The sequence below is a fragment of the Homalodisca vitripennis genome, chromosome 5 (genome assembly GCF_021130785.1).
Source record: "Homalodisca vitripennis isolate AUS2020 chromosome 5, UT_GWSS_2.1, whole genome shotgun sequence".
In the NCBI taxonomy this organism is placed as follows: Eukaryota; Metazoa; Arthropoda; class Insecta; order Hemiptera; family Cicadellidae; genus Homalodisca; species Homalodisca vitripennis.
The window spans coordinates 126,172,032-126,197,459 of NC_060211.1; the positions used below are offsets into that span (position 1 = coordinate 126,172,032).

The 25,428-nt window shown below is 32.1% G+C and overlaps 1 protein-coding gene across 2 annotated transcripts; it reads left to right on the forward strand.

Moving 5' to 3' along the window:
- Window positions 1–151: 151 nt before the first annotated feature.
- On the forward strand, window positions 152–24,556 carry LOC124362830 (26S proteasome non-ATPase regulatory subunit 9). Of its 2 annotated transcripts, none has more exons than XM_046817666.1 (4): window positions 152–295; window positions 22,448–22,547; window positions 23,493–23,665; window positions 24,230–24,556. In XM_046817666.1, exons 1-4 carry the CDS (start codon window positions 290–292, stop codon window positions 24,467–24,469), a joined length of 519 nt encoding a protein of 172 aa, XP_046673622.1. In that variant the 5' UTR covers window positions 152–289; the 3' UTR covers window positions 24,470–24,556. The 2 variants fall into 2 exon arrangements, with proteins under 2 accessions (XP_046673622.1, XP_046673621.1); XM_046817665.1 differs by lacking the exon at window positions 152–295 and adding an exon at window positions 16,402–16,726.
- Window positions 24,557–25,428: the final 872 nt, after the last annotated feature.

Consider the following 25,428-nt stretch of genomic DNA (forward strand, 5'->3'; position numbering starts at 1 on the left):
CCTTGCATAGTATCCACGTGCATTACTCGTATGCACCAACGCACAGGTGTTTGCTCATGGGAAATCAATACTAATAAATTTTAACAAGATAAGATAGTAGACAAACAACGAATGCTTCCAATTCGACGTGCACAACTCGAACAGTCTTAGTTATATGAGCATCAACTAACGCACGTGCTTCAAACATCGAACAGCGGTCCTGCGCAAAAATTGGTGAACAATATTTATTTAGATACATCAAGAGATTACGGTAGAGCTAATTTTAGCTCTCCGCCTACATCAGTTACGTATGTCGGTGAGTTGTAGATAAGTTGGCAGTTCTGTAACATAAATTGTTGCACGAAGTTAACATACATGGAGCTTGTTAAGTTGTTTAATTTTTTATTGGACCGTTCTTAGAGAAAATTTTGTGGGAGAGGAGCGCATAATACAGCTTAAAAGTTTATTTCAGTTTCAAAATCCATGCTACAAAACCATATTTACCACGATATGGCACACATTATAGCTATGAGTGTTATTTGAAGAGCTCTTTAGCGTTTTTCACGCTTTGTAAGTCTCGTAGTAAACGATTCAGAATTCGTCGCACCTGTATTAGAAGTGTATATTTCTCAAACGGTTCATGCATCAAGATGGCATTGTGCTCTTTGGAGATTCGCCTCAAATGTGATAAGCAAAAGTTCGAGATTTTGCAGCTAATCTATTTCGTAAGAGTTCTCCTTCACTCTAGAACTTGTCAGTTACATTAGTTTCAGGCGCAATATCAATTTTAAGTTCATGTCAAATGTATACGAATAATCCAATAGGATTGTTCAAAATATTCTTCCTGCATCTTAATAAAGCTTTGTATGGCCCTTCATGGTTTGTGCAACACATTATTTTCTAGTCACAGTTTCACAAATTATATTTAAATTCAAAACTGTTTTGTTTTGTAATTAGTTGTAATATTTATTTATTAAGGAACGTTTATACCTACTTCTATGATGTGGTTTATTACTTGTCTAATTTGATTATTCACAAATTATTATTTGATTACGTCCCGACAAGTTAAATACTACTTTATATTTTATTTATATTATATATCGTAGGTATCACTGTCAGTAAGAACAAAGACGTTTCTAACATAATACTGTACAAGTTTTAAATAGCTCAAACCTAATGCTTGAAATAAATTAAAGATTACTCGCGTTAATTCAACTTTTGATTATAGTTTATTTGGTTACATATTTAACGAGATAATAGTATTTAAATTTTAGATCAAAAACCATTGTTACAAACGTACATACTGACCAATATTGCTGAATAGAAATAGGTGAAGTTGATTTAGTTAAATTATAGCACACACTCAACAATACTAAACATTAATATTTAGAAACTTTTTTAAATTGTAAGGGAAGTGTTATGTTTTATTAAAGTTTCAAGAGTAACGTCTCAGCCATTGTGTAAATAATATTGTAAATTAAATAACAATTATTCGTTCCAAACTTAATAATGACTAATCTATCTTCAAAGTTATATAGAAATCCAATTTTACTTGTAGTTTATAGATTTTCAAAGCTCTGTTCAATATTAATTAGTTAGTAATCAACAACCAATGTATAAAACTGACAAGGAAAGTAAATGTACACAAAACTTAGATTCATTTTTGGCTTGAATTTAATACAGTTAAGCAAGAAATACACATAAAATCAAATAAGCTTTCTCTTCCTAATATTTTTGTTGCCATTTGAGTAATTAATAATGATTAGGAACATAGTAAAATAAACTTATTTTAATTCTTTTACCATTTTTAAAAATCCGTAATTTATTACCTGCTTTTATTTAAAACAAGTTTTATAAAACTAGTAAATTTTATTAAATTTAAATATATGTGTAAATAATATAATATCCTGTAAATATATAATTAGTATTATTTTTAGATTTGATTATTGTCTTTGATTATAAACTGTACGACATGTTACTTTTCATTCTGAACCATTCAAAGTAAAAGTACATCAACATATATTAAAAAAAAAACGCTATAGTGAATAAAATTAGTGAGTTGGCTATTCTAAATTGCCCTGTTTTGATTTTTATGGAAACACTTTATTACTCGCGAAAATAAATATTCAAGGTTATATAATTTTAATAAATGCAATAACTGTTTATTCAATTATGTTATATAATTGTTTTGATCATTAAAATGTTTGTTAGTGATGTTTAAACGTGGCATAAATTCCAACGGATGGTTTGTATGAACTCTATTAACAATAATGTTGTATTACACAAAATCCTGGTAAGCTAATAAATTTTGTATTTCAAAGAAAGGATGTTATTACTCAATAAAACACTGTTCATGGCTTTAATTGTATTCAAAATTGTATAGGGGCATTAAATAAAATCCACAATCTTCACTCGGAACAGTACAAATGAGGATTTTCATTAATTGTGGCATCATTATAAACCAGTTCAGTTAAAAAAATTGATCGATATATTTGGAACCTTTCTTAATCCCCCGTGGCGTTAAGAGATGTATTTTTACCTTGTAAATATCCAGACCATCAATTATCAGAAAAATATTTCAATGAAGTTTCTTAAATAACCAACTCGCAAAATCTAGATATTACTGCAGGTAAAAATACCATTTAGTTTATCTATTCAGAGTTAAAAGCTTTCATTTGTACTATCATTATTAATAGACTAAATCGTCATTATTATTCAATCATTAAAGTGGTGCAACCAATTAGTCATTGTTAAGTGCAGTGTTGTAGCACCAGCTTCTATTCGGTTTTGTGTCTAGTATACAGATGCGATGTTTGAATGTTTTGCATGCATAGGTAATCTTATGATGCTGTATCATATAAATGCACATTTTACTTATTGTTTCAACTGAATTAGGAAACCCGTTTATTTTCACGTAAAATATGACATCACAAAACACACACGAACAAGGGAAATGCCAAACTATCCAGTAAACTGGGATAGAAGTGTACTACAAGAGGCCTTATTGCAGTTCATCATTAACATGATTTTGTACATACCTTATTTGTAATGTTATAAAACAGATATTTTTACAAGATGTTTTGTTATAACGTAGTAAACATATGGAACTAAAGTAGTGGCATCTTATCGTATTTTAGAATATTGTATTAATGTTACAGTGTAAAATATTATTGTTACTTATGTATTAATACGGAAATGTTGATACTTGCATTTATGTGTAGTATAAATCAATAACCATAAGCTCAAATATACACTTTGTAAAATTGATATGGTTTGGTATGAAATTTGAACATAAAAATAAATAAATTATTACTTTTATGTCTGATCATTTATCAGTTCTCTTGTGTGGTATGGAAGATCAAATATAAGGTAGGGTTCTATCCTTCCTAGGAATTGGGGCTTACACACAAAACAACCTTATAGGAGCAATACCAGAATGCTTTATCAATAAATAACACATAATTAGTTAACGGTTACCATTTGGATACCTCCCCGCAGGCAGTATGGAGAATATTGGGCAATTTGGTATCAACACAGGTATATTTACAGTATGCAGATATATTCTAACTTGTCGATGCAGATATCAAGTTTAGCCAAAGGCTATTTTTGCCTTAATATGTGGAAAAAGGGTAAATAATGTGTTTTTCGGTCTGTAAATCTGCGTAGCTGCGCATTGTTTATTACGGCATTGCGAGATCAGCTGACGACACTGACGTCGTTTTTGGTTTTATTATAGCTGTTACCCGCGGCTTTGCATGCACTTTTCAAAATTTAAGGGTGTAGCCTTCTTAATGAGAGCATCTGTAAGTAATATATATATATATATATATATATATATATATATATATATATGTATATATGTTAATTATTATTTTAGTGACCTATAGAGTGATTCATAAGTTTAATACTTTTTTAACTGCTTTATATTTGTATTGCGAGTGTGAGAGTTTCTGTTTCTAATCAATTACATCTATGACGTCACAGTTGAGTTTGCCTGTCCCAATGTCTCGATCAAGAAAATATATAAACGTACTCGTACAAAGGTCTCGGCAAATCACGCCGGCCAAAAGGCGTCTACCTTCGGCCCTTGTGATCTGGGTCTTGTATAAGATATCCTCAGTGCCATAAGTTGAGTTTGCTTTGTTGGTCCGATAAAGAACATACAGTGTGTTCCAAATTGTATGCAAACTAAAGGGATTTTGGAAACTATAATAGACACAGCAAACATAATGGACAAAGTTGTGCCTAATGACAGGATAACAAATTAATGTGGTCAAGCTGATTATTGGTTGCGTTGTTCACTCGCTGCGCTCAATGACCTATTTTTGGTAAAAATTTTCAAACTGTCACTGCTTTCTTATTAGTTCCTATATTAAAACGTAAATTCACTTCCAGTCTAATTTATTTACAATTCCAAAGTTGAGTTGGCCTTGATGCTCTGATCAATGAAATAAAAATATATATAAGCCTTTGGTCAAAAAGCGTCAACTACCGGCCCTAGTAGGCTAATCTATTACGAGTCTAATATATTTCAAGTGCTATAGTTGAGTTTACCTTTTCAGAACGAATACGATGAAGAAAATATACAAGCTCACGTACGACTGAAAAGTTACTGCTGTCAAAAAGTGTCCATTCCGACTGATTACATTCACTTCCTGTCTAATTTATTTACGATTTTACAAATGAGTTTGAGTTGTCGCCTCAACCAAGAAAATATATGTATGTATATCTCGGAAATCAACTTTGATTAATAAGCGTCCACTTCTGGTCTGCAATATATCTGTGGTGATAATTTATTTTGATTGTTTACCTCGATCAAGAAAATACATGCATACGTAAACTTAAAAAGGCTACTTTAGTCGAAGAGCATCTACTTCCATCGCTTGTGTTCTATTTCCATTATAAGGGGAACAATGGAAAATCCTTGAAATTAAGTTCATTCAACGTTTCATGATAATCGTTTATAACAAGTTTTGTGTGATATAAATCTTAATTTTTCAAACTGTAATCTGGGAGGGAGTCGTCGAGGTATGTTTGTGTCCACCCCCGTTTTTCTTTACAGCACACTAACAATGTCATAGACAATCTCATCAGAACCAGGCAGTTTTTGGTACCTTATGTGCAAATATTCACAGCTTTGTTCATGGAGGTTGGTTCTATAGCAGTGTTAGAATAGTATTTAAAATGCATTAGATGTTTTTAATTTCTCACTTGTGCAATCTGAAGTAAAAAACAGACAGTCATTTATTTAGTCTTTACAATCTGTATTACACTACTGTTCAAGCACTGTATGTTTAATATTGTATAACATTTAAAAAAATTAAATATATGTTGCACTTTGTCGAACTTCGATTGAATATCTCAACAGCTGTTTATTGTCAGTTAAAATTTGATTCTATGATTCCTAATTCTAAAACATTCCAAGTAACTTTTCTAATCTGTCTCCTCAAAAAAACCTTCCTCGAATTTAAACGAATATTTTTTAAATAGACGAATTGATCCAGCTGTTCTAGAAATTAGAGCTTATTCTCGCCATAACATAAATTCAGTGCCGTATTTTCTGTTGGTCATTTAAATATTGTATTTTTTATGGTATTTGGTTTTTTATATACGTAACACAATTTTCCAGTAAAACATTTAGTGTTAGTTTAATACCCAATAAATGTTTGTTTGATATTTAAATAATATTGCTGTCAATCAATATTGTTACGTTATTGTTTGGAAAATAAAACATGGAATATGTAACTTCCTTTATCACGGAAACTAACTTTAACACTTGCCAAGACAGCTATTCAATTGCTCGGCTTATAATTTAAATACTGACGCGATTATCTGAATTGATTGGACTACAGTAAGTCTATTTCCGATAAACTAGAATTCAAATATAGCAGGCCATTATTAAAACCTTACTACTCGTTGGTATTTATATCTAAAACTGAGCAGCGACATAATGCACACACGAGTAGGCTACGCCTTCAACGAGTGTTGGCGTTCTTTATTTATAGCCTTAGAATGTGTTCAATTACTGATGGAAAGCAAAGTTTAGCGTAATAGTACATCGCACTCCTTTTTAGGTGGATTCTATCTACGCGAATGGGAGTTAAATTGAGCACACTATATGCTTTTATGAGTAAACGGTTCAAGCCCACATACAAATTATATTGATTGGCCTCTCCGAGAATCGAACTGTGATCTCTCGGTTAGAGGGCCGCAGCCTGACCCCTGCACTATGGGGAAGGTCAACTGTTATGATGTACTTCCAGAACTTCGGATAGCTGCATTCAAGACAATCGGGTTCCTAGTGCACCTATCGTGACGAATACAATGTAAAACTAACAATATAATTTGAGTTTTGTTTCACTTCCACTCGTAATCATAAATATCTACAGAAAACACACCGTTCCATAATTAATATAGATTGCAGCCAACAACTGTCTCAGAAAACTATAAAATTAATACAGAAGCGTTCCAAAATATGTACAGACACATTTAAATAACAATTAATTGATATAAGCAGAGTGATGAAGGTGACTAAAATATATAAATACAATCGACACCAAAAGCAAAAGATTCTAAACATTTGTTGCAATCTCGTTATATAAAACTTAATTTTAATTATTAATACGTTGTTTTAAGTCAACTTATAATGAAATATAGTTAGTCTTTCGAACAAATGCTGGTATTTTGGCGCAATTTATATTTTCAATAACAAACACAGAAGTAACATTCGAAGACTAATTTAAAATAACAATATTTCTAAGCAAAAATTGTATACTACATTTTTAGTAAAAAAACGTGATTTATTTTATCACGTTTTATGAAATAAAAATAATTATAACTTCTGTTGTAATTGCTTTTAATTGGCCATGAAGTTTCACATTTTCATAACATTCAAGCATAATATTTTACATTTATAGCAAGTGGTACCAAAGACGTCCGTTGACAGGTAATTAATTGCAGAGTAGCATATGTTTACCCGTCGAACAGCTGACGACTACTGTAATAATCGGTTTAAAAATATTTTATTTGGACTCAATACCTATCAGAATATAAGACGTCAGCTAATCTCAAGCAGATTTGTTGCTGCACAGTCAGATCAGTGTGTTGCAGTCGTTAATAATGAACTCGATATTTATACATTCAATGCAGCTTATTGCGATAACGACTACCATCTAAGTGTTACACCGCATTAAAGCATTATTAACTCAAATCTTGAGATATTTTTATTGTTAGCTATCCTTCAATGTGGAGTGAACGCGAAAAATTACATGATATTTCTGACAACGGTCATGTAAGCCTGATATCTTGGATGCCACTCTTAAGTTTGGTGAAGGTTGATTGACAATTTCCTTAGTCGCAGTTTCATAGTTATTAAATAAATAATAATAAACGGAGTTTTCCATTAAAATGCATGTAAGTACAATATACAATAATATACAGCATACCCGGAAAAATTTACCAATCCAAAAAGAAGAAATTCTTACACTTGGGTGGGAGTCATTGTTAGCTTCTAAATTAAAAGCTAAACAGTAAGCATAAGTTTTACAGTAACAGTAAGTTATACAAATAAAAATGTAATTACAAACAAACTGAAAATCATTCTATACTATTAACACGTATTAGTTAGAAAAACAACTAAACCAACTATTAATTTTTAACAACACTTTGACTCAACAACCAACTTTCACCCTTCTTTTAAAAATATATTAAGTGTTTATTTATAAACTAGGCTATTTCGTTAAAACCACTAATAATATAAATATTAAATTATAGTCATAAACTTAATGCAGTTATTAATTATTTAAATATTTATTACAGAGGTAAACATAAATTTTATCTACTACTCTGATTTTTTTTAAATCTGTTTTAATATATTCTATGAATAACTAACTAAGTGCAAGAGACACGTGTTTTCGTTTTTAGTGGAAACGTATATCACTGTATTTCAGAGTTTATATTTACACGAAGAAAAATCTTTCAAATACAGGAATAATGGATTTTTCAATGTTTGTACATTTTAAATTACAGTATTCAATTCATTAACCATTCCATTATGTTTGATTTGACCGAATTCGCCCGCACTACTGCGACAAATGTAAAACATCCCTCGAGATAGTAGTACATAATATCACCTTTTATTATACTAGTTACACAACTAGAATAGTGTAACTAATATAATTAAGAATATTAATTCAGAAATTTCTTAGAGAGTTATCCAATATTATACATTCATTTTCAAATATATATTCTATAACAAAGCTGAAATCCAATTACGTTATCTTTATAGCGATAAAACATTCATAGGTTTACTAATAAAGCTGTAAAACTGATTATCTTTAATCATTATTAATGTAGAATAATGTATGTAACTCCTTTATGTTAAATAAATGTACTGAAAAAAGTGTATGAGTTTGGCCCATTTAGGAATTAATCCGCTTACAATCTAAAGAGTTACTGTACTGAGTTTTCTTCTTTTACTAAAAAACACTCTCAAATGACTATTTTTATTATTAGCCTACTGTTGATAGTTTATGCTAACAATTAGCCGTATCCTTAACCCCTTAACAACTGTAGACGTGTAAACGCGTACAGTATCCCCGAGCTACGAGTATTACCGCAGCAGAGTGCGAGAGTCAAGGCACGGCCAGCGCTGAGCATTAAATGTTATATCCTGAATGTCTGCGCGCTGTTGCAACAACTGCTTATACTTCGAATAAAAAAGGCTTCTTTACGCAAATTTTAATTAAAATTTAACTGGTTATATTATACTGTTGTAACTTGCCCTCATCTTGCAACAACCAGGTATTTTAGTTGTCTAACTGTGAACTGGATTCTCCAAGAAATTCTCTTCTATCACTTTCGTTATTGGTCATAGTTAATTACCCCACACTAAAAAAACAAATTATAAAAACCGTCACACAACGAAACATACACGGCGTTAATTACGTTAGACACGGGCTAATGTTTTGATGTAGACATTGTGTGCTCTTGACATAGAAACACTAGTCCTCCTCCGTAGACTAATGGTTATAGTCTCGGCTCTCTAACCGAGAGATCACGGGTTCAAATCCCGGGGAGGTCCAAAAATTTAATAATAATAAAAACCAGTGCACTGCGAAGCCGGCATAGCTGACGCTGAGGCTTAAATGAGATAAAAAAGACATAGTAGCAAAGTTGTAAGTAAAACCTGGCTGAGACACTTTTCAAGTGTAAGGTTTGTAAGGTTGGTTTAGTTTAGATTAAGGTTGTGAAATATATATGTATTATGAGCAAGGGCTGTTGTGAGAGGATTTAAATAACAGGTTCGATTGGCAATACAACACCCTCAAATGAACCAACACATATTTTATTCGTAATAGCATCTCCTTATATTGATTAAAATTTTAATTAACAATGGATAACGTCAACCGACATATTGAGCACAAATTTTAATACCTTAATACTTTGAACACATGTTTAATATTAAATTATTCATTACAATTTATGTTTAATTTAATTAACTATAACATTTACTAGTAATTTTTGTAGAGTTTCAATAAATATTTGTTCATGGACTAACGTGAGAAAACTTTCTTTTAAAATATCTAAACATTTACATAAATTTACATGATTAAAACAAATGAGTGACTTTTCGACATTTAAATTAAATATATGAAATAAGAAAATATGAATTTCAATATTAAACTATTTATTTGATTTCTACACATTATAATCTTTTCTTTTCATTACTTTAGGTACAGGTACCTTGGAATTGTAAATGATTAATGAACCCTGATATATAATACTACGTTCCTAAAATTAAAAACAAAATTTTCTTAACTTACATTTTATTGACACTTGACACTTATTACGCCTAAAAGATATTTCCCCGCACACGAACACAAGCACTGGCACTCCCGAACGTCGCTTTTCGAATCCCGTCCTCGACTTTTTTTCTCTCCCTCGTTGTGGTGGTTTTTTATGTTGTTGCCCCCGCCAGCTCTCCCATGACCACGCATATGCCAAATCTCTCCATCATAATTGGTGAGTACCAATTTTTCATATCAGCATGGCTGTCCCCTACATCGTCGCAAGATTTTTAGAAATAAGCATTTCCGCTGCTTAAACAAGCATTTCCTGTTTTTGTTAATCATCGGTGTCTGGGCGGATGTGCGTATCCACTTACATCCGGAGGATGTTTGTATCGAATTGTAATACAAGACTTCCTTTCCAGCAACTATCTGTACATTGATTCTTATGAATTTTGTTATACTAATAATTACGTGTGTCTTACACAAGCAGCACTTCATCATCTTGGTACTGAAAATAGCCATCAGAGAACAGTCAATGCTTCGTGAACAGGAAGAAATAAACAACAAACAGCCGTGTCTAAAAACTTCTTAACACAAGAATAACAATGAGGGTAAGACGCGTCGGAACGTGTAAACACGAACGTAGCTCTGAAAACGCTCAGTTCTCCGTATTGCTTAGCAGTTAAGGGATTAGAAAAGCAGCTTATAACATGATTTTATGTACAGTACAAAAAGGAATATTGAGTAATTAAAAATCTTCCCGGAACATTCTCTATGCATGGACTCTTCATAATAGTTACAGAGTATTCCGTCATCATTATGGTAAAATGTGGCTTGTATGAAAGAAGTCATACTTTTTGTAAATGGTAGTTACTTATTTATTCTTATTATTGTAGTCTACGTACATAAACTCAGAAATCATCTGTGCTAAATATCAAATCTACATGGTTGTTATATTGCGCGTTTACATCAAAGACTACAAAAGAAAATTGTAGGCAATGGTTTACATTTACCAGAGACTGTTTTCAATATATTATTTATTGTTGACATTCAACAGCAGTTAGAAGTAACAATCACGCACTATTCTCAACGACTTCTGCCGAACATAAGAATATTGTTGGCCACTTATGATCTACTATACTCGGACACTCCGACCTCGTATTATAGTTGATATTAACTATGCCACAAAGATAGGAACCAATTTTGCAACACCGCATGATGCTCATTGGCTAGTTGAAGAACACGTCACCGACAGGTTACTCCCTCAATGGACTTCTATGCTGGCGTTTTCTATACGAACATAGCTAAAATGTGTGCCCATAAGAGTATTAATTCGTTTAACTTTAATTGCCTTCAAGAACTAGATTAGTTTATGAGAATCCCCTACTAAAAAAGTGTTTTTTTTCTGCAATATGGGTTTTAAAGGTTATAAACGATTCTTTTCACTTTCGACTGAACCTTATACATTATTTATAACTTTTCGAGTAGGGTTTTTTATTTTATTTAAAAAGCATGTTTTATTAAAATATGTGATAACTTTTAGGCTATTCTACTATTTTCACGTTTTACTAGTATATCGCATTTTAAAGTATGTATACGAGTATATGAATGGTATTAATTAACCTTTTTGGTATAGTCAAAGTTTTGTCATAAATAAATGTTTACTTACAAGTCTCTACAAAATTTTAAAAAACCAAATTTTATTGTTTGTACAAATGTATAGCAATTAATTTTTTAGGTAATTGGTACTTGTCCTAAGAAATTAAAACACAAAAATTGTATTTTTGTCCAATAAGATTTTCATTACTGTAGCTTTAAATGTTAAAGTTTATAATAACTTTGGTGTACAAAATATAAACATTCAGATATTGGTGTGGATCTTCGGTGTTGCGGTAGGTTACACTGAATTATAAGACTATAATTTGTGTAACAGGTATTTGTAGTCAGAAAAACCTTGATTTACATTATTAGAGGCATGTGTAGGCATAGGGACCATTGCACATTGCTAGTATACAATGCAGTATAATATATTTTATAGATATTTATTTATTTATATAATCAACTAAAAAAGATGCGCGCATCGTTATAAATCTTTCTTTTTTTGTCATTGCCATTTTTCAGTATCTAGAATCCACTTAGGTACCAAATAAACTAATCAAGACCTTTCCTCCACAACGCGTGTAACCAAAACAGACTACTTCTTTTGACTACTGTGGAAATCCATTCCGTTAATGAATGTTCATTTCTCTACTGTAAGTAGTCAAGATGTGAACTTTCGCAAAAATCATCACAGAGCTCTGTAACTCACTAAATTACTGCGTACACGATAGCAAAGCACATAAAGGGCACATACAAATATAATATTGTATTTTTGGGACAACTCAAGGACAATTTATTGTTCATATCTATACTTTGCTTGTTTATGATGTACTTGTAAATACATCGTAACGCACTCCACTTACTGACACAAACCTGATATAGGTGACTAATATAAGTTGTCATCTTTTTTATTGTAATCTAAGTTATTACATTCTTCGACAAGGCCTAATAACTCCTCTTTTACAACAGCCACCCCAACTTTAGATGAAATAATGTATCGAATAAATTCTATTGTTTTAGGCAACAATATTTTGTATTATTCTTGAGTTAAACCCATATGAAACACTGAGAAGTGTTTACCCCGACACTTTATCTGACCAAATACTCCAAATAGTTTACTAATTTAGTTTTATAATAAAATATCACACAATAGGTTAGATACAAGATTTAAGAAAAGAAATTAACTGTACAAAATTGATATGCAGTTCTCCCATGTCTGATGTTCAAGTATTATCATGAACAAGGAGTTGAAATAGTACAGAAAATAATTTTTGTAGTAAGTGCTGGTAGGAACTTACTAAAATCTTTAATTCCAGTCAGCTCTCTAGCTTTTAATTAAACTGAAACACAAAATCTCTTGATGAAGTCAGTTTAATTGTCTACAACTCCCATTTTGACAAATTTTCTATGGAATGAAGACTTGATTTTAATTTTTTATATCTGTTAATTTTTATGTAGGACCAACCATAGGCGAAAAGCCATAAAGGGACATTTGGACTCCTCTCTTCCGTCACCACTAGAGGGACTTCAGTGAGTTGTACAACTAGGTACTCCCAAACAACGTCCCATATTGATTTGGTTATCCGTTTATTTACCTTCCTTCTAGACCCCTCATTTGGCTATTTGTTGACTGGACTGCTTAACAAAAACTTTCCACTAGATCAGGTGTTTCCGCCCTAATTTTGGCTCAGTCCACACGAGTGAGAATCTAGTTAAAGGCAGATCTGGCAATTTTTTCACAGCTATTTTAAAGCTATTAATTGTAAATTTTAAAAGGTATAACAATTAGAAGCTATTCTTACCATATTTGGAGGGTCATTCTTCCCGTACTTGGATGACCATTCTTTTCACATTTAACGACGAAAACGTGTCCACTAAAAACCAATGCACGTACATCTTTAATGGCTTATATAATCTATTACAAATGGTAAATATGAGTTTATTAACTGTCACTCTGATTTCCAAAATTCTTTTTTATCAATTCTATGATCATTTTTTTAAAGACGCGTCTTTTCTTTAACTGAAAAGTATTTTGTTTTCTTTTCATTCGTCGTTTATACATGGGTAAATGATCATAAACATTTGGAATTAATAGCTTTATCAATGTTTATAGCTTTTAAATTAAAATGTTCAGTACATTAGCCATTAAATAACGTTAGGCTTACCATCTCCCGCACTGCAGGCGACTAATGAAAAATGTTACGAGATAAAACGTTACCTATCATATAACAGATCGAAAAAATCGGAAGGGTGGATCACAAATAATTTTGACATCAGTATGAGCCCTGGCAGCAGTTGTATTTTTGGCCGATCATCAAATAAACGTATTTTATATTGGGAAATAATTTATAATTAAAAACATGGAACCAACTTTTCATCACAATACAGATAGAGTTACTTAATAAAGCCCAAATAGCCGATTATTAATACATTGAAAATTTAAATTTAAAATGTATAACCATTTAATATAACCAATCTTCCAATTTGGATAGTCATTCTCAAGAGGAGTCTTGCTAGATCTCAATTTTTATGACTGGGTATGTCGCTGTAGGTGTTTGCTTCCTTAAACCCTTTAATCAGTATAGATTTCCATTCAGCTTTCTCATTCCCTTTTGATTGAATGGGGACTCGTAAGAATATTATTAGTTTCCCTGATTTGAAGAAATTCTTACTGTATAGTTGATATTAGGAAGTTGATCGCGTTCCTGTCTTACCTGGATTCTAATGGTCTTGATATTGAGGTCTACACTTCGTCAATTTTGAAAACTTGTATTGGTCCCAATTCACCAATTGAAGAGTTACATATAATATATGTTAATAACATCTTTCCTCGCTTGAGAACTTGTTTGGAAGGGAAAAGGCACTACACCGACTTTATAAATCCTCTCTATCTGAACAGGACTATGCCACTGTATTGCCAAACGTCAATGTAAGGTATAAACAGAACATGTTATTTTAACTACCTACATGAACAACGTTAACCAAAAACGTCAAAGCTAACCACAATTTCTTTTGGAGTAACATAAATTTCATCTGTAAAGTTAATTCCACGCCAAATAAACTTAAGTATACTCAACTATAGACAGCCGCTTGGTGAATGGCGTGCGGCTGACGCATGCGCAGAGAAGACCCTCTTCGCCCGGCCACGTGGTGCAGTACAGTCACAAGTCGCATTCGTTTCGTTCAGTCTGTCTTCTGCTGCTCGTTCTGTTTAGTAGTATCTGACAATTGTGATTGTTTTGTTTATGTGCGACAGTACGTTTTATTATTTTACCAATTAGTGATGGCTGATCAAGGCAACGAACTATTTAGTTCAAAATTAGTGAATAAGGTTAAAAAGAGCCAAACTCGAGAAATAGTATCTAATGTAGCAAAATTTATGAAAGCCGAAGCCGATGCTGACCGGTTTTTGATTGACGTTAAGAAAGTTAATGCGAGAGTAAGTGCTGCCACTGGAGTTTCAGAAAGGACAGTGACAAGGATTAAAAGCGAGAGGGAAAAAGTAGAAGAATCTGGCACATCTTTCGAAACGCCAAATAAAAATAGAATCTTACCTAAAAGAGTGACGGGGTTAGACGACTTTAATTTGGGTGTTGTCAGGCGTATTGTGGATAATTTTTACCTCATTGAAAAAACAACTTCCTACTTTAAAAGGTATACAAGAAAAAATGCGATCAGACATTAATTTTACAGGCTCTAAAAAGCAGTGTAAGCCGCATCTTGCGACGAATGGGCTACAAGTGGAGGAAAACCAAAACAAACAAAAAGATATTAATGGAGACTCAAGATATTTCCTACAAAAGATTTGTGTTTTTGAAAAAGATTTCTCAATACAGAGCTGAGCAACGTGCAATTATTTATACAGATGAAACATATATTGATTCAACACACGTCTCCAAAAAAGGCTGGTCGGATGATTCCACAGGGGGTTTAGCTGTCCCGTTAAGCAAAGGAAACCGCTTGATATTTTTTACATGCCGGGGGTGAGATGGGTTTTATAAAAGACTGCTTATTTATGTGGCAGGAAAATCACAGAAAAGGAGACTACCATGATAATATGAATCATGAAAATTATAAAAAATGGTTGACAGAAAAATTGATTCCAAACTTAACGCCTAGGAGCGTTCTAATTATTGACAACGCTTCCTATCACAACGTGGAAATTGACAAAAGTCCTACTTCAAATTCAAGGAAATGTGATATGCAAGCATGGTTACTTGTAAAAAATATTCCATATTCACACACTATGTTAAAGGTATATACAAGTGATCATCGTCAGGAAATGTGCGATCTGTTTGCATATTACTTCTCATCGGTATACGCTCAACATTGACGCCGTGCTGTTGTTTACACTTAAACAACAACAAATCAGAGAAAATGCATATCCGCTGAGAGAAAAAAAAAGTATTTTTTTATGGTTTTATCTCCACAGAATCCATAGCAAGAAAAAATTGTTGATTGAAGTAGTAGGCGATAAATTTCATATTAAGACAGAAAGAATTCTTGTAAATCGGAGTAGGTTTACCAGCAGTAAAATGAATTTCTGATAAAGACTGTAAAGTGTGACAAGTTTGTATCATGTACATTTATATCTTGGGTCCTTCTTATGCATAACTAATCTGTACTTTGGAATTATCCGGAAGCTACTATTTTTTAACGGTTTTTCTTAACGGGAGCCTATAAAAACTACATTATTAGAAAGAACAGACTACTATGAATGTTATTGAAAATTACATGCCATTACCAGGCAAAAAATAAGCACCGATCGTCCTATTGTCATGTTAAAAAAAGTTTGTTCCTTCTAATAATGTAGTGTTTTTACGAACTAGGTACGAAAAATTGTTAGAAAATATGGCCTCGAATAATACCAAAGTACCAACTAATCTATAAGATATTAAGTTTTATTATAGTAGTTGCTAAAACTGCTAACAGTGGGATTAGTGAACAATGAAATGAAGTAGCAGTATACAAGATCAAGTCTGCCGAAAAGAGGCAAATCACACAAAACAAAGTCAAGTCATCATAGATCATACGAGATGACACCAAATTTCAAAAGTCATTTCATTGACTCATGAACACAAACATAACCTTGTTTACAATGAGTTACCACTGCTGCCATTCTCGTTCATAATCATTTAGTCTAACATCACCGTTTATTCCCTGTATATTCTGTTGAATTGTAATATTGAAATTTGAACAGATCACTTGTAGGCTAGGTTAGTCTGTGAAGTGAAATGAAGATTGATAAAATGACCGCAGTCTTGAATTACGAAATGAAAAACGAAGTCTTAAACTTAATGACAGAAAAAAATAAAATTGAAGCAGAAATTCAACAATTTTATGATGTCTTATCAGCAGTAAGTACACCTATTTCAAATATCAATATCTATATAAAAAGATCTAGTAGGCTACTAGACCAAACTAGAAAGTTACTTAATATTTCAGCATAGGCTATAAGTAAATTAGGCAATCAAAAGTTTAACCCTAGAATCACTGGCTGTTGGTTTTTAAATCGATCGAATCACTTCTCAGTAAATGTGAAGTTAATGGCGGAGTAGCTAAATAAGAGTATCACGTTATTAACCTATTGCTATCGTCCTCCGGAATAAAACGGTATTAAGTTCAAGGGATGGAAGTGACAACATTGACAAATAATTAAGTTGTAGTTCATTAACTTTACTGTGGAGCTACTTTGCTTATGCGAATTTCCTTGTTCTACTACTGCGCTGGATAGGCCTATCACGTGGTCTTCTCTGATCATAAGTCAAACTTGTATTGGTTACTGCTGACATTGGCCGTAGTACCATCTTAGAATATGTAAATTAATAACAGTTCTGAAGTCAGAGAGATTTGACCTAAACAAATGACGTTAGTTAGTTTAGACCTGTGAATATAAGTTCATATTGGGGTGACACTAGTTCCTCTAGCCATTAGTATGGGCTACGGTGCTACACGGCACTAATGGCTACAAAGGATAAACATTTCTCAAGGTAGGCTAGTTCTTCTTGAAGGTCTGATCATATATGATTCCATTACTGCTAATTATGAAACGCAACTTAACTAAGCAAACAAATAAGTTCAATTCACCTAGATAAATTTCTACTAACTTACAAGAAAAGAAGTTCCACTGTTAAATGTTCTACAGTGGAAATGGAATGAAAATATTTGTCATTTTCATCCCATAAAACGTTACATTATTTTGTTTAGAAGAACAATTGCAATAGGTTAATAATGCGAATCTCGTTATAGTCCGGTCAATCCAGACATTGACCCTTGCAAAAATTCCCAGAAAACTGAAAATTTGTATAGATGTTAGGGACACCATCGCGCTAGGTACACTACCTCATAGGTGACATGGAAACGTGTCCATATTATAGACAATACAGTTTAAGAAAATTTTGTAATGGTTTTTTCTCAAAAATGGTTAGTGTTATGAAAAAAAGCATAAGGAACATTTCTGTAGATAATTGCATGATCTACAATTTTTGTTTGAAATATTTTTCATAAAACTAAAAGTTTCGCTGAAAAATTCAAAAAACCTATTTTTGTGAAATTTGACCTTGAATATAAAATTTTTCAGACATGGGATCGATGGGGACTTTTCACAATTTAATAACAATGGTATCCCTAACATCTATGCAAATTTTCAGCTTTCTGGGAATTAATGCAAAGTTACCCCTATTTTTTGGCTAAATTGACCGGACTATTACTGGTGTGGGATAAAAAGAAATTTGAAAGTAATACAAAAAATTTAACTACTTTCTCTACAAATGAATAAATAATGTAAAAACCAACATTGGTTGAGCAAAACTAACTTCCTAATTTGATATGTACCTACAATCTACTTACAACCCACTTGGTAACTTCTGATCACATAAAAACATATTTTCCTAATTTAAAAAACAACACGTGACAAATACATATATATTCGCTTTAAAATTATGTACTCAATAACACATTAAAAAGGAATATATTAATTTCTTAATATTTTTACTGCTCACCTAATCCACATTCAAATACAAAAATAACTTTCAAAACTAATTGGTGGTATTAGAGTTAACGCGCCACAGTAGTTGAGTAAGTTAATGAATGCCACTGGTTATGCACAACGCAGCGAAGTCTACTACATGGGATGGTTATTTGTGCTGTACTAAGTACACAGAAAACTCGGATAAGCTATTTGGTGCAGGTAATACTGAAAATCAGGTACTTTGGGATTATACCGACCACACCAGTATGAAGAACACAAAAATAGAAATTTATAGAAACAAACATGATAGAACGAAAAAACAACTCTTCAATTACAAAATTACAAACTTACAAGCATTTCCAGGTATTGTGATCGGTATTGTTGTCGCTGTTATCTTATCTTTCTCGAGAATCCTGATTACGGCAGGCCGCGCGGCATCACGTGATTTGCACGGTACATCATTGCCTTTCCATTACAATTCAATTTATATTTCTGATTAGCCCCTCTAGAATTTGATATTTTACTGATAGGTACTATCTCGAGGGATGTTTTTCTTTCGTCGACATCAGCGCGGGGCAGCACCGAAGGTGCTGTCGAAGCCCGCGCTGATGGCCGGAGGCACTCGCATTTTGGGTGGCGGAATGTGATCAAGAATAAAAACAAGTTTTGAGTGTTTTTTTAATAAAAAGTTTAGTTTGGTAAATGTTTGTTTTTGTTGAATTTTTGTGTTTGGAGAAATGTAGAGGTAAAACACGGAAGTACAACAAAGCGATGCACCAGCTGAACGGGCGGCGAGACTCTGCAATCACGTTATCTACTAGACGCTCGACTTTGACCTCTGTCTGAGGATGGGGAGGTGTTTGCGATAAGACAATTCCTGTTTTATATTGACGAAATATTGTTCTACGCTAATCTAGTAATCAGTAGAAACGAAATGTGAAATAACGATTCATGTCTGGGTGTGGTCGGTATAATCCCAAAGTACCGAAAATCATCTATAACAAGTAGCACGACACAACTAACTAACTAATACATGACATTTCAATGTAAATTATTAATAGTTATTTGTGATTTCCATCCCCTAAAACCTTATCTAATTTTGTTCAGAAGGACAAGCAGAATGTGTTAATAATGTTGAAATTATGATTGGCAACTCTGGCCGTTAACTTCATTGATACCCACTTAGCTCTAGTGTGATCCATTGTAAATCGGCCAAATCGTCACTGTGATAAGAATCAATATAACATCATTGTTATGGGTCACAGCCGTTTAAATAAAATATCACATGAAAGTCTCTGAATTGTTCTTTATATTTAATAGTTAGATACTTTTTGGGCCATTCTATAAGTACAGGGACAACAATCATAAAAATTAAAAAATATTAATCTATCACTTGGAAATTTTTGGTTTATGATAGCGTAAAATATTTAAAAATTACTAATACAGTAAGTTACTTTAATTTTTTTTTTTTAGTCAGCTGGAATTATTCTTTTTAACTTCAGGTAACTTAAGCTGTACTTTAAACGTTTTTAATAACTGTGTATTTAAAGGTAAATTTTTGTACTTTTAAAGTTTGCAAGAAGATTATAATTTTGATACTTCTTCTTTTTGGTAAAAACATCATGTTCTGGGTAGGGTATGATAAGCAGACTCGGTTTTTTATATTGAAGAATGTAATCGTCAATACCTAATATTCACATCTCAAATCCTAGATTATCAATCGATATAAAAGTATCTATAGTCCTCAATAACAATGATACCATGTTTTAAATTAAAATATGAATTTAATATTTACAGTGATGAAACAAATTATTATAACCAAAATTAGGAAAACTGAAGACGACCATATTTGCTCCTCTCAAAGTTACAGTTGTTTCTTTCACACAATGGGTTTTTCGGTACGAGTCCAACATATTGAAGCCACGAACAATATGTCTTGTCATCTTTCAAAACAATTTTGTGTAGTTTTCTAAAATTGACTGCCATTTTTAATAATCAAATGTTACTTATGTAAAATTTAAATATTACCTTACGTGTATTATTTTAAAGTATTTACAGCTGTTGATATAGATTATAGTTAATTGTTCAAAATAATTAATCAGTATCGATTGATTATATCGATGGTTATGATTAGGTAATATTGTTTGCCAATTTCGATATAAAAAAACCGGGTCCGCTTATCGTACCCTACCCCATGTTCTTTAAAGGTAAGTCACAAGTTATATAAAGCATAAAACATTTTTACTTGTTTTTTTGTCCCGTACGTAACAGAAAGCATGATTAGTTTTAATTTTTACATTTAAAATATCATTGAATAGGAAATATAATTCATTTGAACATAATTAGCTGGGCGTTGTTTCCTGTTGACGCTCAAAATAAGCCAACAATCCATCTAAGGAAGATTTCACTTTTACATTGCTGAAAACAGCAGCCTATTAGTTTTTTCCTCTGAATCTTCACTGCTTTCATCATTTGTATTTATGCTGGCAGCAATATTTGCTCATTAGTAAGGACCATTGTCGTCAGCCTCCAACTAAGTATCCATATCACGTGTGAGCAGTCGACAAGACATGCATATCACACTGATGAGGCAGTAGTGGGGAATTACATATGCATCATCAGCTGACACTAAGCTAAACTACTCTGTTCTCTAATACAAACTCTTTTTGACTCAAAAATGAGTGTTTTCATATCTTTCATGTATATTGTATATGTATTTCTTGTGCAAAATTGAACAATAGTAGTTTTTTGACATATGTACAGTGTCATACATCAATATGTAGACTACACGTTTAAAATTGCTCCTCTAAACCAGTCCGGGTTACCCGAATAGCCATGACACAAGATTCCACCATACACCCAATCCAATGAGATACTTGTTTGTTTACCAACTTCTGTTTCAGCTGCTCACGTAATGCAAATGAAATATCAGCTAAAAAGGCAATGCAGATTGATACCAACAACTTCAAGCAAAATGTTAAGTAAAATACCACTAAATATAAAATACAACTCAAAGGCTTTTGATTGATATATCTTTTAAAAATTTGTGATCAGTCATAACAATGATATCCTGATTCTCAATAGTGGCAATGGTCCATTGCACTTATGAAAAATCAGTTCAATCGAAAAACAGTTGGTTGATGCTGTTAGGATTATTAATCATTAATTGTATTGTGAATTTGCTTATTATAAACTATAATTCAAGGCTGCAATAATAACAAAACATTAAATAAAACATGTCCAATACAAGCATTAAGCAACATTTTTAATGGTTTGTTACTAACAAGCTGAAAACAGTTACAATCCATTGTTTTATTTAATTGATCAACAGTAAAGTTAAAACAGCTGATTGTTATAGCTCCCTAGTAGAGCCGTCATATCATGACAGTGTTTTGATATTGTTTGTAAACAATTTCAAAAAATAAATTCTTTCCCTTACTTATCAACCACCTTTCTTGTCCTCCTCCTTAGACTAATGGTTATAGTCTCGGCTCTCTAACTGAAAGATCACGGGTTCAAGTCTCGGGGAGTGCAAATAATGTATAGACACGAAAAAGTGTGTGTACTTTGAAAATAAACCATTGCACATCGAAGCCTACATAGCTGTAGCTGAGGCTTAAAAGAGAACAAAAAAAAACCACCTTTCTTGAACTTTGTATTGTTGGATTTGTAATTAAATTATTTAAATAAAACATAATGACTATAAATGTCATTTACATATTACGTTTTTAATAAGTTCCCATTTTGAAAATTAATCTTGTAAATAGTCTTATAAAACTATTATAATAACAAATTTCAATTTATAACAAATAGCCATTCTCAGATTTAAATTTTTTACAGTATGTGAAAACTTAAAATGGGAGCTGTTTGAGTGTAAGTATTAAGTTTGAGTATGATATTTTGGTTTGTCTTTCGTTTATGAATAATAAATAGCTGAAAAGGTTGGTATAAAGTTCATGGACACCCTCCCTAAAGTAAAACAGAGGGTATTTATATATATAATTTCAATAAACATTGAATCACAAAAGTATATATATATATATATATTATACTTGTTTTGTAGTAATATTGCTTGTGATTTAATACCATCTATTTTTATATATTACAGAATAACATTGGCATGCATGAACCTCTAGTAGACAGTGAAGGCTTCCCACGAAATGATATTGATGTCTATCAAGTCAGAACTGCCCGTCACAGAATTATATGTAAGTGTTTTTTGAAACCAGCAAATGAAAATATTGGTAAAAATTTTAGTATCATGTAAAAAAATGCTTAATATCATGTAGTTAGCACTGTTTTTTTATGTTTTATAAATTTTATCAGTGGCAGTGATAAAGTTAAGCAAAATACATGATCACTAACAAGTAATTTGAAAATTGTGATTAATATTTTCGAGTAATATAATACATTTGAACATTTGGCTTTTTAATGTAGTGACATATTTTGGATTTTAATTGATTTCATAATGTAGACTATAGCAGTGATGGTTCAGGTACTGTTATGAATCATGCTTTTGTGGTTAATGTTACCTGTGATACCATTAACACTTTAAGAGAAAAACATTAAATATATACATAGATTCAACACATCAGAATGATGTTGGTATACATCAATTCTGGAGGTGTTAAGTATGTATTTTGATATATTTATTTACTTTCCACATGCAATATAATGAGCATAATAAGAGGTGATCAAAACAATTTTATTGTATTAGAAAACACACATGCTTTCAAAGCCAGAGGAGGACACAAATCTAATTATTTTCATTCATTTGTAGTAATCTAACCAATTGGTAACAGGTGTGCCAGGTATCCAGAAATTAAATTTTTTTGAGTGCAATTTCCATTTAATTTGGTCACAATAAACCCTTAACATATATTTCTTAAGTAGTTAATGTTATCTGAGATACAATTAATAAAAATAGTATATTTTATACGCCTATATATTGCCAGAAATAAATTTTAAAACGTTCAGAATGAAGTAGCAAAAAACTGTATCATAGCTTACTAGCATATGGCAAGGTGAATTTGCTATTTTTAATTTTACATTTTCTTGCATTTATTTATAATTTTTAGATTGTACCTAGGTTTATATTAAAGAGATTCCATTAATCCGATAGCTTATACATTAATGTTCTGTATTGAAAACAGGTTTGCAGAATGACCATAAGAGTACCATGTTGAAAATAGAAGCAGGTCTGCATAAGTTGCATGCTGGTAACACTGGAGACTCTGCAGCCGAGGGTTCGTCTTCAGCCCAGCTGATGCTAGAGCCTTTCGCCTGTATCACTCTCGTCTCCGCCGGCTCTCCAGCTGATTTATGTGTAAGCTATACAATAGTAAGCTATTACGGTTTTTCCGCTATAAGGAGACCTCTGTTGTATCATTCTTCTCACTTCCTTAAATTAATCAATCTTAAAACCATTCTTAAATAACACTTTTTTATTTAAATTACTTCATTAGAAATTTGTGGTAATGGTCATAATTGAAGTGAATCTAGTGACTATTTGAGTAGACACTGCCACCGACAAGGCAATAAGAAGCTACTGAATCTGCAGTGCTCTACTACGTTCTTCAAACATCCTTTTTTATTTAAGTATTATTAAAAATCAGTGGATATTACTCCAAAACAATCTAGTTCGTATTATAGTTTATCTAAAAATATATTGTTAAGGTTGATTAATTAATAATAAAACCAGTAGGAATCACACATGCAGCAGAATATTGCATTCCGTGTCAGTGTAGCAAATTCATAGGGTGTAGTAGCAATGTGGGTCTCTGGAAGTAATATGAACGGGAGAGGGTTAAATTTGCCAAGTAGTATATTCAAAATCAAACCACCTTATGAATTTCAATTGTGTTCTTGTAACCAGTTTAATTTATTATAGGGTCTACAAGCTAATGATCAGCTCCTTGAGTTTGGGTCAGTGAACAAAGGAAATTTCAAGTCTATGCAAGACATAGCAACTGTGGTGCGCCACTCCACAGGGCAGATGGTGAATGTGACAGTCAAGCGAAAGGGCAGACACTCTTCCCTCCACTTCCACCTCACACCTCAACCGTGGAGTGGGCAGGGCCTCATTGGTTGCAAGATAGATCCACTCCCAGCAGATGCAATTGAGCGATAAGCAAGCCACATCACTTCACCTGTATTGTAACACTTAACTTATGTTGTTATTTATATCATTTTGGTTACAATAAACCATTTAAATTTTGTTGTATTGTTTTCTTTCTAATCTATGATTGTGTGTAAGAAATTTTTTAATTCACACGGTTTTTAATAGGGTTTACAGTCTTGCTCTTTATAATTCATAAAAGTTTACATAGGTACTGGACCCTCAGTATTTGGTGCAGTGTTATTGGTAACCATGTTGGCCCATTTTTTTTCAATGGACACTTGGATGAAAATGTGTACAACTTCCTCATCAATACTTATCTCATTTATTTATTTATTTTATTTACATGCAACAATACAGGTTACACACCCAATTACATTGTGCATGTTTAAATCAAGATGACATGCAATAATATCCACACAATCAAATATAATCCAGTCCAGTCCAGTGTTCCACCAAAATAGTTCCCATTAAATAGATAATTAAGCCTAAAGATAAATAACAGAAACATATACAGGGTGATTCATGAAGTTCTCCCCCCACTTCTACAGCACATTGTAACTAGTAAAAATAATGAAAAAATGTTATATAAACATAGGTCCGAAAACGCTTCGTTAGCGAGTTACAGCTTTAGCGAAAGATTTCGCCTGAATTCCTGGGTAAAGAGTAAAATAAAGCCCATACCGAACTTTTGGAAAGGTTAATTAAGTAAGAAATATTGTGGATTCTTATGTATTTTTACCTGATAAAGCTAATAAAATAGGTTTCAGAACTGTACCTGTAGTAGTTTTTGAGGGAATCAGGGTTAAATGCAAAAAAATTGGGGCACGAAAACAATGTTTTTTAAGTTTGATGTACAATAACTTTGTTAAATTGGTAATAAATACATAAAATCAACAAACATTAATTGTAGAGAATTTAATTTTGAGAAAATTGATATAATCAAAGTCTAAAATAAAACAGAAATAAGT